Raw genomic sequence first — 13041 nt, forward strand, 5'->3', positions numbered from 1 at the left:
ACGCTCCACGGAAACACTCTTTTTCAAGTGTAATAATGAAGAAAGAAGCTGAGCTTAATAATAATAAAAAAGTGAAACCTTTTAGGCAATTAAGCTCACTTATTTTCCTTTCCTTGTTGGGAAAGAGTGTCAGTAATGAGGCATTTCTGATCTTTGAAAGTAGAGCCTGTATCATCAGCCTTTGTTGTTAATGAGTTTTGTATCTCCTGAAAGTAGTGGAAATAAACAGGCAATAGATCGGATGTTTGTTTTCTGGAGCAAATGGCCCAATGTATTTCACATCTTGGACTCATTTAATCTTGCTTTCCAAGTCCTAAATACTTTCAGTTCATTTACCATGGCAATGGCATCATTTGGAATAACCACCATATTCCTGGCTATCAGATAGGAGACACAAAGGCAATATTACAGGAGGGAATTTTGCACTATGGTTCCTTCGTTTTTTTCAATCGGCCAAAACCAACTGTCCCTTCACATGTTCTCCCAATCACATGATAACCACTTTTGCTGCTGACAGAATAAGGTAAGCTGCCTACACCAAGTCAGATTATTGGGCCTACCCCCTATACTGATTGTTGTCTGCACTGACTGCACTAGGGTTTCAAAGGCATTTTAGAACAGCTCTACCTGGGCTTCTTTGGGATCAAACATAGGAATATGTGGATGATTTGACCACACAAGTGGGACCTGATTGTGTGGGTTTTTCTTACAGAATCAGCACCATCTGCCCTTCCAGCAGGCTGACAGTTTTGTGGGGAAGACTCATGCAGTCACCGCTACCACTACTCTGCCTATGTAACTGGATCGTTTGAATGTTTCCCCAGTCACGTGCAAGCTGCTTGTTCAAGATGACATGTGTAGCTTTGGGAACTCTAGGATTCTCTTCCCACTTGTGACCTTGAATAATGTCCTTTGTAATGGCTGCTCTGCTGCAAGAAAAGTGGACAAGTTAGAAATGGCAACCTCTTACTCAGCACATCTGTACTTGTGTGCATTTACAGGATTTTTTGCTGACAGTGGGAACAAAAGCATAACCATACCTCTTTTCTCCATCTTTTTCTCTTTTTTGTACTGATGGCAAGGATGAAAGATCAAGCTTAACTACCACCACTACCCCTGCTCCAATGTCTAAAAAAAATAATAATGCAGGTAAACATTCTGAGTGAGCATTCTGAGCACTCCAACTCATTTGCCAGTTGTTTCACTATTACGTGGGTACAATTCAGTTCTTTGATTAGGCGGAGGGAATACCTTCAAAGCTCTGAGAATGTGCTTGAGGTGGAATTTATATCTGTGCATTAGAGATTGATTGTGTGCCCTTGTGCCTTATCCATTCTCTGTTGCATCATTTGGGACTTTTGGGTTTTGAGAATAGGCAAGTAAGAGGTGACGTGGTAGAAGTCTTTTGTTTTTTATTTTAACTATGCATTGCATGCAGGAAGTAGATAGAGGAAAGCCCCCCCCCCCTCTCTCAACACTAGTACTCATGGACATCCAGTGAAACTGGAAAGTACTTCTTCATGCAGTGCATAGTTACCCATGGAACTTTCTCCCACAGGTAACAGTGATGGCCCCTCAACTAAGGTGACTTTAAATGAGGATTAGACTAGATACATGGAGGACAGGGCTATCAATGGCTACTAGCCATGTTGGCTATGTTCTGTCTCCACTGCCAGAGGCATTGTTGTTAGCATCTGTCTGTTGTTGAGAGAGACAATGGAGTGTGCCTCCAAGGAGGGGAGGGGAGTCAAACTACTGTGTTGAACAGCACCAAAGTGACCTCTCCAGGGTGCAAGCTTGGACAGTGTGTATGGAGGTCCTGGGCTGCCCAGGCGAGAAGACCCCATCCCCCAGCCTCACTGATGTGGTCCAAAGGAAAGCTCGGCTGCAGGAGTTGCTAGAATGGGCATACAAGATACCATCCCACCATCTTAGGGACTCCATTCTGGATTTATGTAGGGTTAACTCCTTAGACTTTTCTTCTCTCAAAGATGTCCCTGAAGGCAGCCAAGGTTCAAGATCAGAGTTTTCCTTTGTGAATACTATTTGCTGGGAAGTACAGATAGGCAAAGTACTGTTGTGTTCAGGTTCTGCTTCCAGGCTTCTCATAGGTATCTGAGTGGCCGCTGTGAGAATAGGATGCTGGACTCAATCTTCTCCCTCTGACCTCTCTTCTGTGTCCCACCACCAATCCCCTGGCTCTAAGCCTTCCTTCTCTAGGGTTTTCCTTGGGGGTTCCTCAGCTGGTGCCTACCACCACTCCTCTTCATCCAGCCAGTTCCTGACATGCACACACCCTTCTGTATCCTCCACCGAGGAAGTCTAGAGATAGTTCAAGGGCATATTCTGTGCATGGCAGGGCCAGTGAGGTGAAAGTTCCAGGGTCCTACTAGGGAGGCCAGTACCCTAGTACCCCACCCCTGCTGTAGCATATTCCTGACAACCAAGCTGTGGTTTGCCCATGGCATCAGTTTCCTCAGTATGTATGGAGAGGCTTGACTTGCCTGTTTTTCTTATCTTTCCTAGGGATCAGTGAATGATTTGTCTTACGTGAAGCATTTGTTCAGACTCCTGCCTAGTTTTTCTTCTTCTCAGCTGTGTTATAGTCTGAATAAATAATGCACGCAAAACTTTGTTCTCCATACAACACGCCAGCCAGCCAGGAGAAAGCTCCTGCGGGGATGTATTGACTAAGGACGCATCATCCACGATTATCCAGAAAGAATTATTGGCTGAGGTGGCTATTGATTTTCTAATAATTTCTAGCCCTCCCCCAGACTCATGTCACCAGAGAGGCAGATCACAAATTGAACTGCAGCTGAATTGCTGCACGATTGATTAAAACTCACAGTAATTATTGCCTCTCTACTGCTCAAGGCAGACTGATCAATGTGAGCTATAACTGATAGGGTTCTTCAGGCAATCTCAGGAAATAGGCATGAGTATCATTTGCTTTGCACCCGCAGAAGAGCAGGTATGTGGGAACAGTCAATGCTGGGCATTAAATGCTCCCTCAGAAAATGTAATTGATGTCAGAGCTAGAATATAATTCAACCAAGTATGCTCCCCCCCTTCTTTTTCTTGGTCCAGATTGTTCAGGATGAAGGCCAAAAAGTCACCAAGAAACTTTTTACAAACCATGGGAATGTCTGTTGAGTAATTAAAGGTCCATTAAATACAGACTGCATATACTAACTGAGTTGCCAGTGAGTTTGCAGCCCATGCATGGCCACTGGAAAATGAGGGGATAACCAGCTTGTGTCAGGGAACCCTGGTTTGCAGAAGTACAAAACGCAGCAGTGTAGGAGGCAGGTGGGAAGGAACAGGCAAAAACAGCAGTGGTCCAGTCAGGGCTGGACATGCCAAGTAGCCACAAACACTACACTGCAGCATTTGGTTGTGGCGCCTGCTGGTGAATTGTCTAATGAAGACAAAGGAAACAAAGCCAAGATCTAGCTCTTCAGTTTAAGGAAGAGCCTAATAGTGGTAAGTTAGTGGAGGAGTGGGCACAAATAGTGCAACGTGGTGCAAGTGAAGGCTCTGTAGTGCTTCCCGGCTTTCTTGGAAGAGCTGCTAATTGGTTGTGTCACATAGGGAGGGAGCACTTGACAGTCTGTCCCAGTCTCTCCCAGCCTGTGCACAGTTATAGGATGTCTTCTGCTGACTTGTTCAACCTACTTCACAGGCCCCTGCTGTTTGGCAGAATCCCTGAAGCTTCTTGGCGCATGTGGTCCCTAGAGTTGAGATGATTAACAGCTTGCAATTAAAAGAACGAGCATTTAGAAGTACGAAATAGTTTACAGATATTAAATTAATCATGATGATACAGGTTTATTTAACCAATAAATATATTACTGCGGGCCCTGAATTGCTGCCAGGAGTTTTTCCACCACCCAACTCTTGTGCTCTCTCTCTCTCCCAGTCTCTCAGAATTCAGAGGGGAGGTGTAGATGTCCAATGAAGGGGTAAGTGGCAGGGAAGTATAAGACAAACTGATTTGTGCAAACTCATCTTTCCATTAATCAAGTCAGAAGAACAGGCCCTCTTTCCTCAGAACTGGCCCTCATCCAGTACACTTCATTCATCCTGTACACATACTGTTTGACCCATCTATCAAGCTTTTCAGGAGTCTCCCTGCTCCTCAAAGCAACCCTTCAAGGCAAGCTAAGGTGCATCTAGGTCTTACCACCTTCCTGAAACCTTCCTGAAACAAAAGAGGCTCAAACTCAGGAAGATGGTTCTTCCCTGTTGAGGACGAGAGACTGCAAGATGCCCGTAACTGTTCAGTAAGCTTCATATCTGAATGTACACACACACACTCCAATATCAATACAGACACATCATTTTATTTGTATGTTGCCTTTCCATAGCCAAAACCATGCTCAAGGTGTCCTACAACTTGAAAAAGAAATACATAATACAAACCTTAAAAGTAGTCATAAGCAATAAATGAAACATCAAAAAGGTGCAAAACCAAATTGAACAATTTCCACATAACTCATTATAAAATCCAAAACAAAGATTAAAAATAATAATAACCGCAACAAGCCCCCCCCCCCCAATCTCCCTAAACAATACCCCAACCCAATAGTTTGTTCAACAGTCTCAGCTCTTGCAGCTGGAGTCAGTCAGGGCCCCTCCCTTCTAGGCCAGGTAGAAAATGGCCAGCAAGGCAGGAAGCAGGTCTTCCAGGACTCTCAGCTAAGATGCTTTTCAATATGCATGATATTAATTCTCTCTTACACACAGGCACAAACTGGTGGTGTCTCAGCTCACTTGTAGAATGTAACATCATTGATAAACCTAGTGTAGTTCATGTTTTATTCAATACATTCAGGAAAGGAAGATTAAGAAATTGTCAGAACCAGGTGCTTTTGAAAGGCAGGGAAGCAAACTGCTGGCTTGTGTTGCATTTCTAAATTTTGGCTGCTTTATTAACTGTTCCCAATAAAATACACTCAGACTTGTTCTGTAATTTTTAAATCAATTACTCAAATTATAAATACTGTCCATTTTCCCTTTTGTGCATAATGTCTGCTATTGCTGTTTAATATAAACAAATAAAGGAGGGCTAAAAACATAATTATACTCATTGATTTAAAACATCTTTACAGTGGTACCTCGGGTAATGAACCTAATTCATTCCAGAGGTCCATTCTTAACCCGGAACCGTTCTTAACCTGAGGCGCGCTTTCGCTAACGGGGCCTCCGCTGCTGCTGTGCCGCCGCCACATGATTTTCGTTCTCATTCTGGGGCAAAGTTCTGAACCCAAGGTACTACCTCCGGGTTTGGGGAGTTTGTAACCCAAAGTGTTTGTAACCCGAACCGTTTGTAACCCGAGGTACCACTGTACTTGATAAAAAGATGTCTTTACACGTATACATACACTTTCACCGTTCAGATGTCAGACTACAACTCCCATCACCACCCCTGACCACTAGCTGCACTGGCTATGACTGATGGGAGTTGGAGGCCAGCAACATCTGGAGAGCCGCAGGCTCCCCTCTCATGAAGCTCACTGGGTGGCCTTGGGCCAGTCACTGCCTCTGAGCCTAGCCTGCCTCACAGGGTTCTGCTGAGGATAAGTTGAGGAGTGGGAAAGCCACATATACCACCTTGAACAGAGAAAAAGGTGGGATGTAAATGTACCAAATAAATGTTAATTTCTTTTTTAGCAAGAAGGGTACATGCCTGGGACCTTGGAAAGTTCCTTTCAGCCAGGGGAAGCAAGTGAGGGGCAGATGGACCAATGGGCTGGAGATCCTTAGGTTTAGGGCTTCTAAAACATGGCAGCCAGTCCTTTAGCAGCAACACCAATGGGCATCCAAAGAAGAAGCTGTCCAGGCAACAGATTAGAGTTGGGATCTTCTGTGTTCCCCCACCCCCAAAAAATGTTACGGATGGGGAACCTTTTTCAGCCTGAGGGGCTACATTCCCTTCTGGGCATCCTGCCACAGCCACAGGCCAGTGGCAGGTGAAGCCAGAGGCAAAAATGAGTGGAGCAGCAAACATAATTTTAACATTTGTATAATAGGACAGTTTCTACATGCAGTTGCACACCTCTCTCTGACCTGCATCCAAGCACTCAAGCAGTATTATCAGAGTTCAGGGACACATTCCAGCCAGGCAAAAATACTTGGGAGGGGGCACCATGCAGAATCAGTGCAGGGTGTTGCTTGTAGAGAGAGGGGGTGTGTCATGAGGAGAGTTCTGAGGGCTAGGTGGAAAGGCCTGGAAGGCTGCATTTGGCCTCTGGGCTCAAGGTTCCCTTCATATAGGGCAGGGGTAGACAACTCCCAAGAGACTGCAATCTACTTGCAGAGTTAAAAACTGGCAGTGATCTACCCCATTTTGGGGGGTTCAGGACAAAGTTGTTGAGCTTTTTTTAGGGGAGCAAACTTGTTGAGCTTCTTTGGGGGGACCACAGATGTCCAGTGATCTACCGGTAGATTACGATCTACCTGTTGGACATACCTGATATAGGGGGTTGTGGTCACAGAGAAGTATTTTTAGGAACATAGGAAACTCTTGTCAAACTGAGTCAAACCTTTGATCCATCTAGCTCAGTATCATGTACACGGACTGGCAGAGGCTTAGGGTTTGAGGCAGGAACTCTTACCCAGCTCTGCCTGAAGATGCCAGGGATTAGACCTGCAAGATGGATGCTCTGTAACTGAACTGCAGCCCTTCTCAATTTGTTTTCCTTTATTTTCTTCCTTGAAAAAAGCAACACAGAAAATGTAGCAGTTTTATGACTTTTCCTTCACTTGACAGGCAGTTTATAGCCAACCATCATGCATCTCTGGACTGGCTGTTGTTTACCCCATCTTCAGGAATTCTGTAATGCATCCTTAATTTGGAACTGCTATTAGGCTACATTTATTATCTTTCTCTTGCTCTCCAGATAACTGGTCAGCTTTCTGCTTTTAACTTATTATTATTTCTCTCTCAGTTGATAGAAAATTCAAGTGGAATAGGAGTGTTGCTTAATAAGGATGTCTATGGATTGGTGTTGCTGGGTAGTTGTCTGCTTTAATTATTTGGGACAGGCAGAGCTTGCTGCAAAACAGAAATTTAAAATGTGGGTCACATTTTCAGCACGATGATAGTAGTTTAGAACCTCTAATAATAGACAAGAGACCAGGTACCCAGCTGAATTAATGTGTGTGTGTGTGTGTGTGTGTGTGTGTGTGTGCATGCGCATGTGTGTGCGGGCACACACACTTGCCTACTCCTTGCTGTTTTCAACATAAATACTCTAGAGCAGGAATGGGGGATGTGTGGCCCTCCAGATCCTGTTGCAAGAAATGGAAGAATGCCTCTCTCCGCCTGAGAGAGGAGGATGCCTCATAGGCTGGATCTAGACACATCAAAAAAGCTTTCAGTTAAACCAGGCATGGCCAAACTCCAGCTGTTTTGGGACTACAACTCTCATCATCTCTAGCTAACAGGACCAGTGGTCAGGGATGATGGGAATTGTAGTCCCAAAGCAGCTGGAGGGCCAAGTTTAGCCATTCCTGAACTGTTAAACGTATTGTAAATTTAAACAGGGAAATCCAGCAGGGAAAACTGGACTCCATAGCTCCATCTGCTGGCACAATGTTTCTTGCATAAAGGTAAAGGTAAAGGGACCCCTGAACATTAGGTCCAGTCGTGACCAACTCTGGGGTTGCATTGCTCATCTCACTTTATTGGCCGAGGGAGCCGGCATACAGCTTCCAGGTCATGTGGCCAGCATGACTAAGCCGCTTCTGGCAAACCAGAGCAGCACACGTACCACTCCCGCTGGAGTGGTACCTATTTATCTACTTGCACTTTGACGTGCTTTCGAACTGCTAGGTTGGCAGGAGCAGGGACCGAGCAATGGGAGCTCACCCCGTCACGGGGATTTGAACCGCCGACCTTCTGATTGGCAAGTCCTAGGCTCTGTGGTTTAACCCACAGCGCCACCCACATTCGTTTATCGCATATACAACACATAAACAGTGGTACCTCGGGTTACATATGCTTCATGTTGCAGTCACTTCAGGTTACAGACTCTGCTAACCCAGAAATAGTACCTCAGGTTAAGAACTTTGCTTCAGGATGAGAACAGAAATCGTGCTCTGGCGGCGTGGTGGCAGCTGGAAGCCACATTAACTAAAGTGGAGCTTTAGGTTAAGAACAGTTTCAGGAACAGACCTCCGAAACGAGGTCTTTTTTAGCGGCAGCTAAAAAAGCCAATGCAATTCTGGGCTGCATCAATAGGAGTATAGCATCTAGATCAAGGGAAGTAATAGTGCCACTGTATTCTGCTCTGGTCAGACCTCACCTGGAGTACTGTGTCCAGTTCTGGGCACCACAGTTCAAGAAGGACACTGACAAACTGGAACGTGTCCAGAGGAGGGCAACCAAAATGGTCAAAGGCCTGGAAACGATGCCTTATGAGGAACGGCTAAGGGAGCTGGGCATGTTTAGCCTGGAGAAGAGGAGGTTAAGGGGTGATATGATAGCCATGTTCAAATATATAAAAGGATGTCACATAGAGAGGGAGAAAGGTTGTTTTCTGCTGCTCCAGAGAAGCGGACACGGAGCAATGGATCCAAACTACAAGAAAGAAGATTCCACCTAAACGTTAGGAAGAACTTCCTGACAGTAATAGCTGTTCGACTGTGGAATTTGCTGCCAAGGAGTGTGGTGGAGTCTCCTTCTTTGGAGGTCTTTAAGCAGAGGCTTGACAACCATATGTCAGGAGTGCTCTGATGGTGTTTCCTGCTTGGCAGGGGGTTGGACTTGATGGCCCTTGTGGTCTCTTCCAACTCTATGATTCTATGATTCTAAGTACTTAACCCGAGGTACCACTGTAAATAGCTTTTTCTTTAGCAATCTAGCTGAGCCCTTGGAGTAAGGATGGGGAACATGTGGTCCTCCAGATGCTGTTGTATTCCAACTCACATCAGCCCCAGTCAGCCTGGCCAATAGTCAGGGATGGTGATGGGAGTTGGGAATTCAGCAACATTGGGAGGACCACAGGTTCTCAATCCCCATCCTAAAGGATACTAACCCAGGTATAACCCATTTCTATTGTTCTCAGCATTTTTCCATCCTCCATGGGAGCAGTCACTGCTGAGTTGCATCTTCTCCTTTCAATATGACCTTCACATTGACCCCCGACAGGAAGTCTTTCTTAAATAGGTGTGTGTAATTAATAGTAGAAACTCAGGTAGAAAATAAATCTGGGAGAGAAGAGGTGTTCAAACTCATTTCTGTACTTAGAATCCATTCCAGACAATCTATTTATTGAGCATTCACCCTGATTTGTTTGCAGGGAGGTTAGATAGTGTTGGCATTTTAGTGAGCATTTAACCTGATTTCTTTTTGAGGTGGTTGGACAATGTTGCATGAAGATAGTGTTATCTCACACTTTCCAGTGCATTTTCTCATCACTGTCCTTGCTGCAAAAATGTTAGCAATTTTGGGGGGAGTGAGCTTGTTGTACAAGGTGTAACTGTACAACCTGAATTTGCCGGTACGTGATTGAATTCTGCTGTGGAATAATGACAATCTGTAAGCATTACGTTAGAACTCATATTGGGTTCTAATGCACAGGTGAGTTACCCACTGACAACACTTTTTCATCTTAACCTCTTCCCTTCAGAGTACATCTCCTGGTAGTAGCAGCCCTCTTGCACAAGTGACTGTTGTTCTAGTTTGTGCAGGCTTTTAAAGCATGAGTGCTATTGATGCATGATGCTTCGCACAGACCTAAGCACCAGCTGTAAAGTATTGCTGTTCCTGGAAGTGATAGCATCATTTGGGCACCTAAATTCCCTTGCCTTCTGAAGGCGTAATACAAACACCTTGTGTTATACACCTTTCCTACAATAGTAGGCATCTCAGTGGTATAAAGGTGTCCAACTTGGAGAGAGTAATGCTCCCCTCTTCCTTAACTGTATCCTTCCCTTCTCAATGCAGTGCCCTGAGGATTTGAGGCCTATGAAGGATGGTACTGGTTGCTACGACTACTCCAAGGGAATTGACTGCTCAGATGGCTTCAATGGTGGCTGTGAGCAACTGTGTCTTCAGCAGACCCTCCCTCTCCCATCAGAACCCATGTCCAGCACCATCCACATGTTCTGCGGGTGAGTCCCATGGGCAAGAGGTGTTGGTGGGTACAAATTCAATGGACTGCAGTCTCAAAGCCTTCTGTATGCTTGTTTTTGAACATTCCTGCCTGGCTAAGCAAATGTAATATGGAAGCTCAAGCCAACTCAAAACATTCAGCAGATGAAGTAAGGTAGTTGGTAGATGGACACCTTATGGGAAAATGCACCACTTCTGGAAGCTGCTACTTCTGTTGTCTGATGAACTTTGGATATGTCACTTTAAAGGGAGGACTGGAAGTGACTGTTAACATGGCCACTATCACCACCCACAAATTCTCAGTGTCATGCTGCCTTTTTCCATCTGGAGCCTGTCACTTTGCACACCCCAGCCCTTTTATGCATTGTTGCTGTGAAGTCATGTTGGTGGAAGAGGGGTCAGCACAGCTGTCAGAGTTGGTTTGTGTTTAAAGATGTAGCTTGTCCCCTAGCTTTGCTGTGGGCTTTGGACTTGGAAACCTTGCCTTGCCTCTGAGATAAAGGATGCAAGGAGTATCCAGAGGAGGGAGTTTCTCTCAGCTTTGGGCTGGTGGATTTCAGCTGGCCACATTCCCCAGAGCAGAGGGACATGGGGTGATCACTGCATCCCTCTTTCCCTCCAGTGCCAAATTCCCCACAGATTTTGTTTCTTTGGCTTGTGGCAGCAGCTGTTGCTGCCTCAATACCACTTTGACCTTCAAAGGAATGTTAGGTGTGGATTTGTGCTGTGGAGAAGCACATTCCGAAATGTAACTCCAAGGAACATCTGTCAATTCCTGACACATCCAGGTGCTCAGGCAGCCGAGATTTTGCTGTGTCCCAGCCCTTCATGGCTCCCTGGGGCTTTGAGTTCATCAACTAGCTTTTTCGTGCATGTGTCTATTGCTTTATTTCTCGGCACAGAAAAGTAAAGAGGAATGTGCATCCTGTGGGAAGGCTGATAACTCCAGTGAAGCAGCCAGCCCATCAAAGTTTTGCTTTCAAATCCAGCAATGAAAAGATTGTAGACTGTTCTGATTCCATGTGGATTGGCATGGGAGCAGAAGAATCGGCACACTTTCAATATTCCACCGCTCTAGAACTTGTGTCCCCTTATGAAAAGAAGAATGCAGTTTGAATCAATTAACTACTCGAACAGCTGACTAATATTTCTTCAGTTGAGACATAATTTGGAAGTGGGGTTAGAGAAGAGAATGCCAAAATATAAGGCGAAATGTTTGATTCAAGGGATGAGGCAGATTGGGCTAAGCCTTTCCTCCCTGCTATCACTTTGGTGAGGGTTCTTCTATAACAAGTGTGGCAAACTATTTGCCCTTCAGATATTGCTGGGCTACAGCTCCCATCACCCCTGACCATTGCCATGCTGGCTGGGGTTGATGGGAGTTGGAGTCCAATAATACCTGAAGGCTGACTGGTTGCTTGTTGTTTTTCTGTTAAGGAACACATTGTGAAATAAGCACATAACACCAGAGGGTTTAGTTGTGCTCCAGAACAGTGTTTTCCAAATGCAGTTCTTACCACCTCACAAGGAGCAGCCCACAAAGAGCATTGGAGGTGTTAGTTTTCCCCCATGGTGCTGTACTGAAACTAGACAGCTCATTTGCATGAAGATCTGCTCTGTGATCAACCCCGCACCCCACCACATGGTGGTATATGAAGGACAGGTGTACTCTTAGCAATCCTAGCAGCAGTTTTTGCAAGCTGACATTTCTTCAACAGTGAAGTACTGAGTCCTCCCCCCCCATCTCACCCCTCCAGAGGAATTGTTTCTTCTGCAAAAGGGCTTTTGAAATTATTCTTAGGAACACATGAGGAAAGCCTTAAATCATAGCTGGGAATTCACATGACTTTTGTCCAAGAAACATTTATAGGCACATATCTAATATCAATTTTGTTTATTTTCCCCAAAACATTATAATGTAAAAATTTGCGCATATTATCGTTTTCTTCATAGTAGGAATATTTAACATCAGTATTAACCCATTAAACACTGTTCAAAGTACTTCAGATGCATTGTCTAGTTGTAGTACTTAGAACAGCCCTGTAAAATAAATCAATACTGTATAATTTCTCATATTAAAGATGGGGCAACTGAGGCTATGAAGTGTGGCTTGCCTAAGGCCACCTTGGGATTTCATGGCAGAAACAAGATTCAAACCAGGAACTTCATGATTCATAGTTCAGTCTCTTTGCTAAAGCAACTCTTACTGTCTTTGTTACTGGTATTCAGTGACTGGTTTTTATCCCTGTGATGTTTGGTTTGGTTTTCTCTGGCTAAGCCCATGTGAGGTTTTTCTGCCCATTCTGTAACATGCTATGTGGTGCACTTAACTTACTCAGGGATTTTCATATGACTTCCACTACGCAACTGTAAAATATCTGTCTGGTCCATATTGTTAAAGCAAACTTCATGTAAGCCTACAGGAAGCTGCTACGGCTCCAGCATGCTGACAGGGGCCACCACTGATGCCTGTCAGGGGGGCAGCTTTACATTCTCCGCATCCTCCCACGGTGCTCTACTCAACTCTAAATTGCCCTAGTATAGTGTTGTCCCAGGGAAAATTAAAATGGCAGCTCCCACTTCTCTGATGCTCATCTGAGCATTGCCACTGCCTTTGTCTTCTAAATAAGTGAAACAAAATAAGAGGGACCCACTAAAGTGCATTTTGCTGACAAACCCGCCCCCACAATCTTCAAGCTGGTCCAGGTTTTAGCCAAGTCTTTGGTATATATTTTCCTCTCATTTTTAATCTCTTTCACACACAGGGTCCCTTGTGCTGTTCCTTATTTCGGTGCCTCACTTTGGTGCATCAGATTTAATATTTATGCTGCACCATTGTGCTGGCCCATTTCACCTACTCCTGTCACCCCTACCCACCAAAAAAGAAACAATGTAATATATTTTATCTGGAACTGACT

At 44.8% G+C, this 13041-nt stretch overlaps 1 protein-coding gene across 2 annotated transcripts in view; it reads left to right on the plus strand.

Annotated features, from left to right (window-relative positions):
* ASTN2 (astrotactin 2) overlaps window positions 1-13041 on the plus strand; it is a 661500-nt gene that overhangs the window by 425710 nt on the left and 222749 nt on the right. For both annotated transcript variants that reach the window (XM_083721626.1, XM_083721627.1), the window contains exon 12: window positions 9956-10122. In XM_083721626.1, coding sequence (XP_083577752.1) covers window positions 9956-10122 — 167 coding nt within the window. The remainder of the gene's footprint in view (window positions 1-9955; window positions 10123-13041) is intronic.

This window comes from Podarcis gaigeae, assembly GCF_964106915.1.
Source record: "Podarcis gaigeae genome assembly, chromosome: Z".
Taxonomy (NCBI): Eukaryota; Metazoa; Chordata; class Lepidosauria; order Squamata; family Lacertidae; genus Podarcis; species Podarcis gaigeae.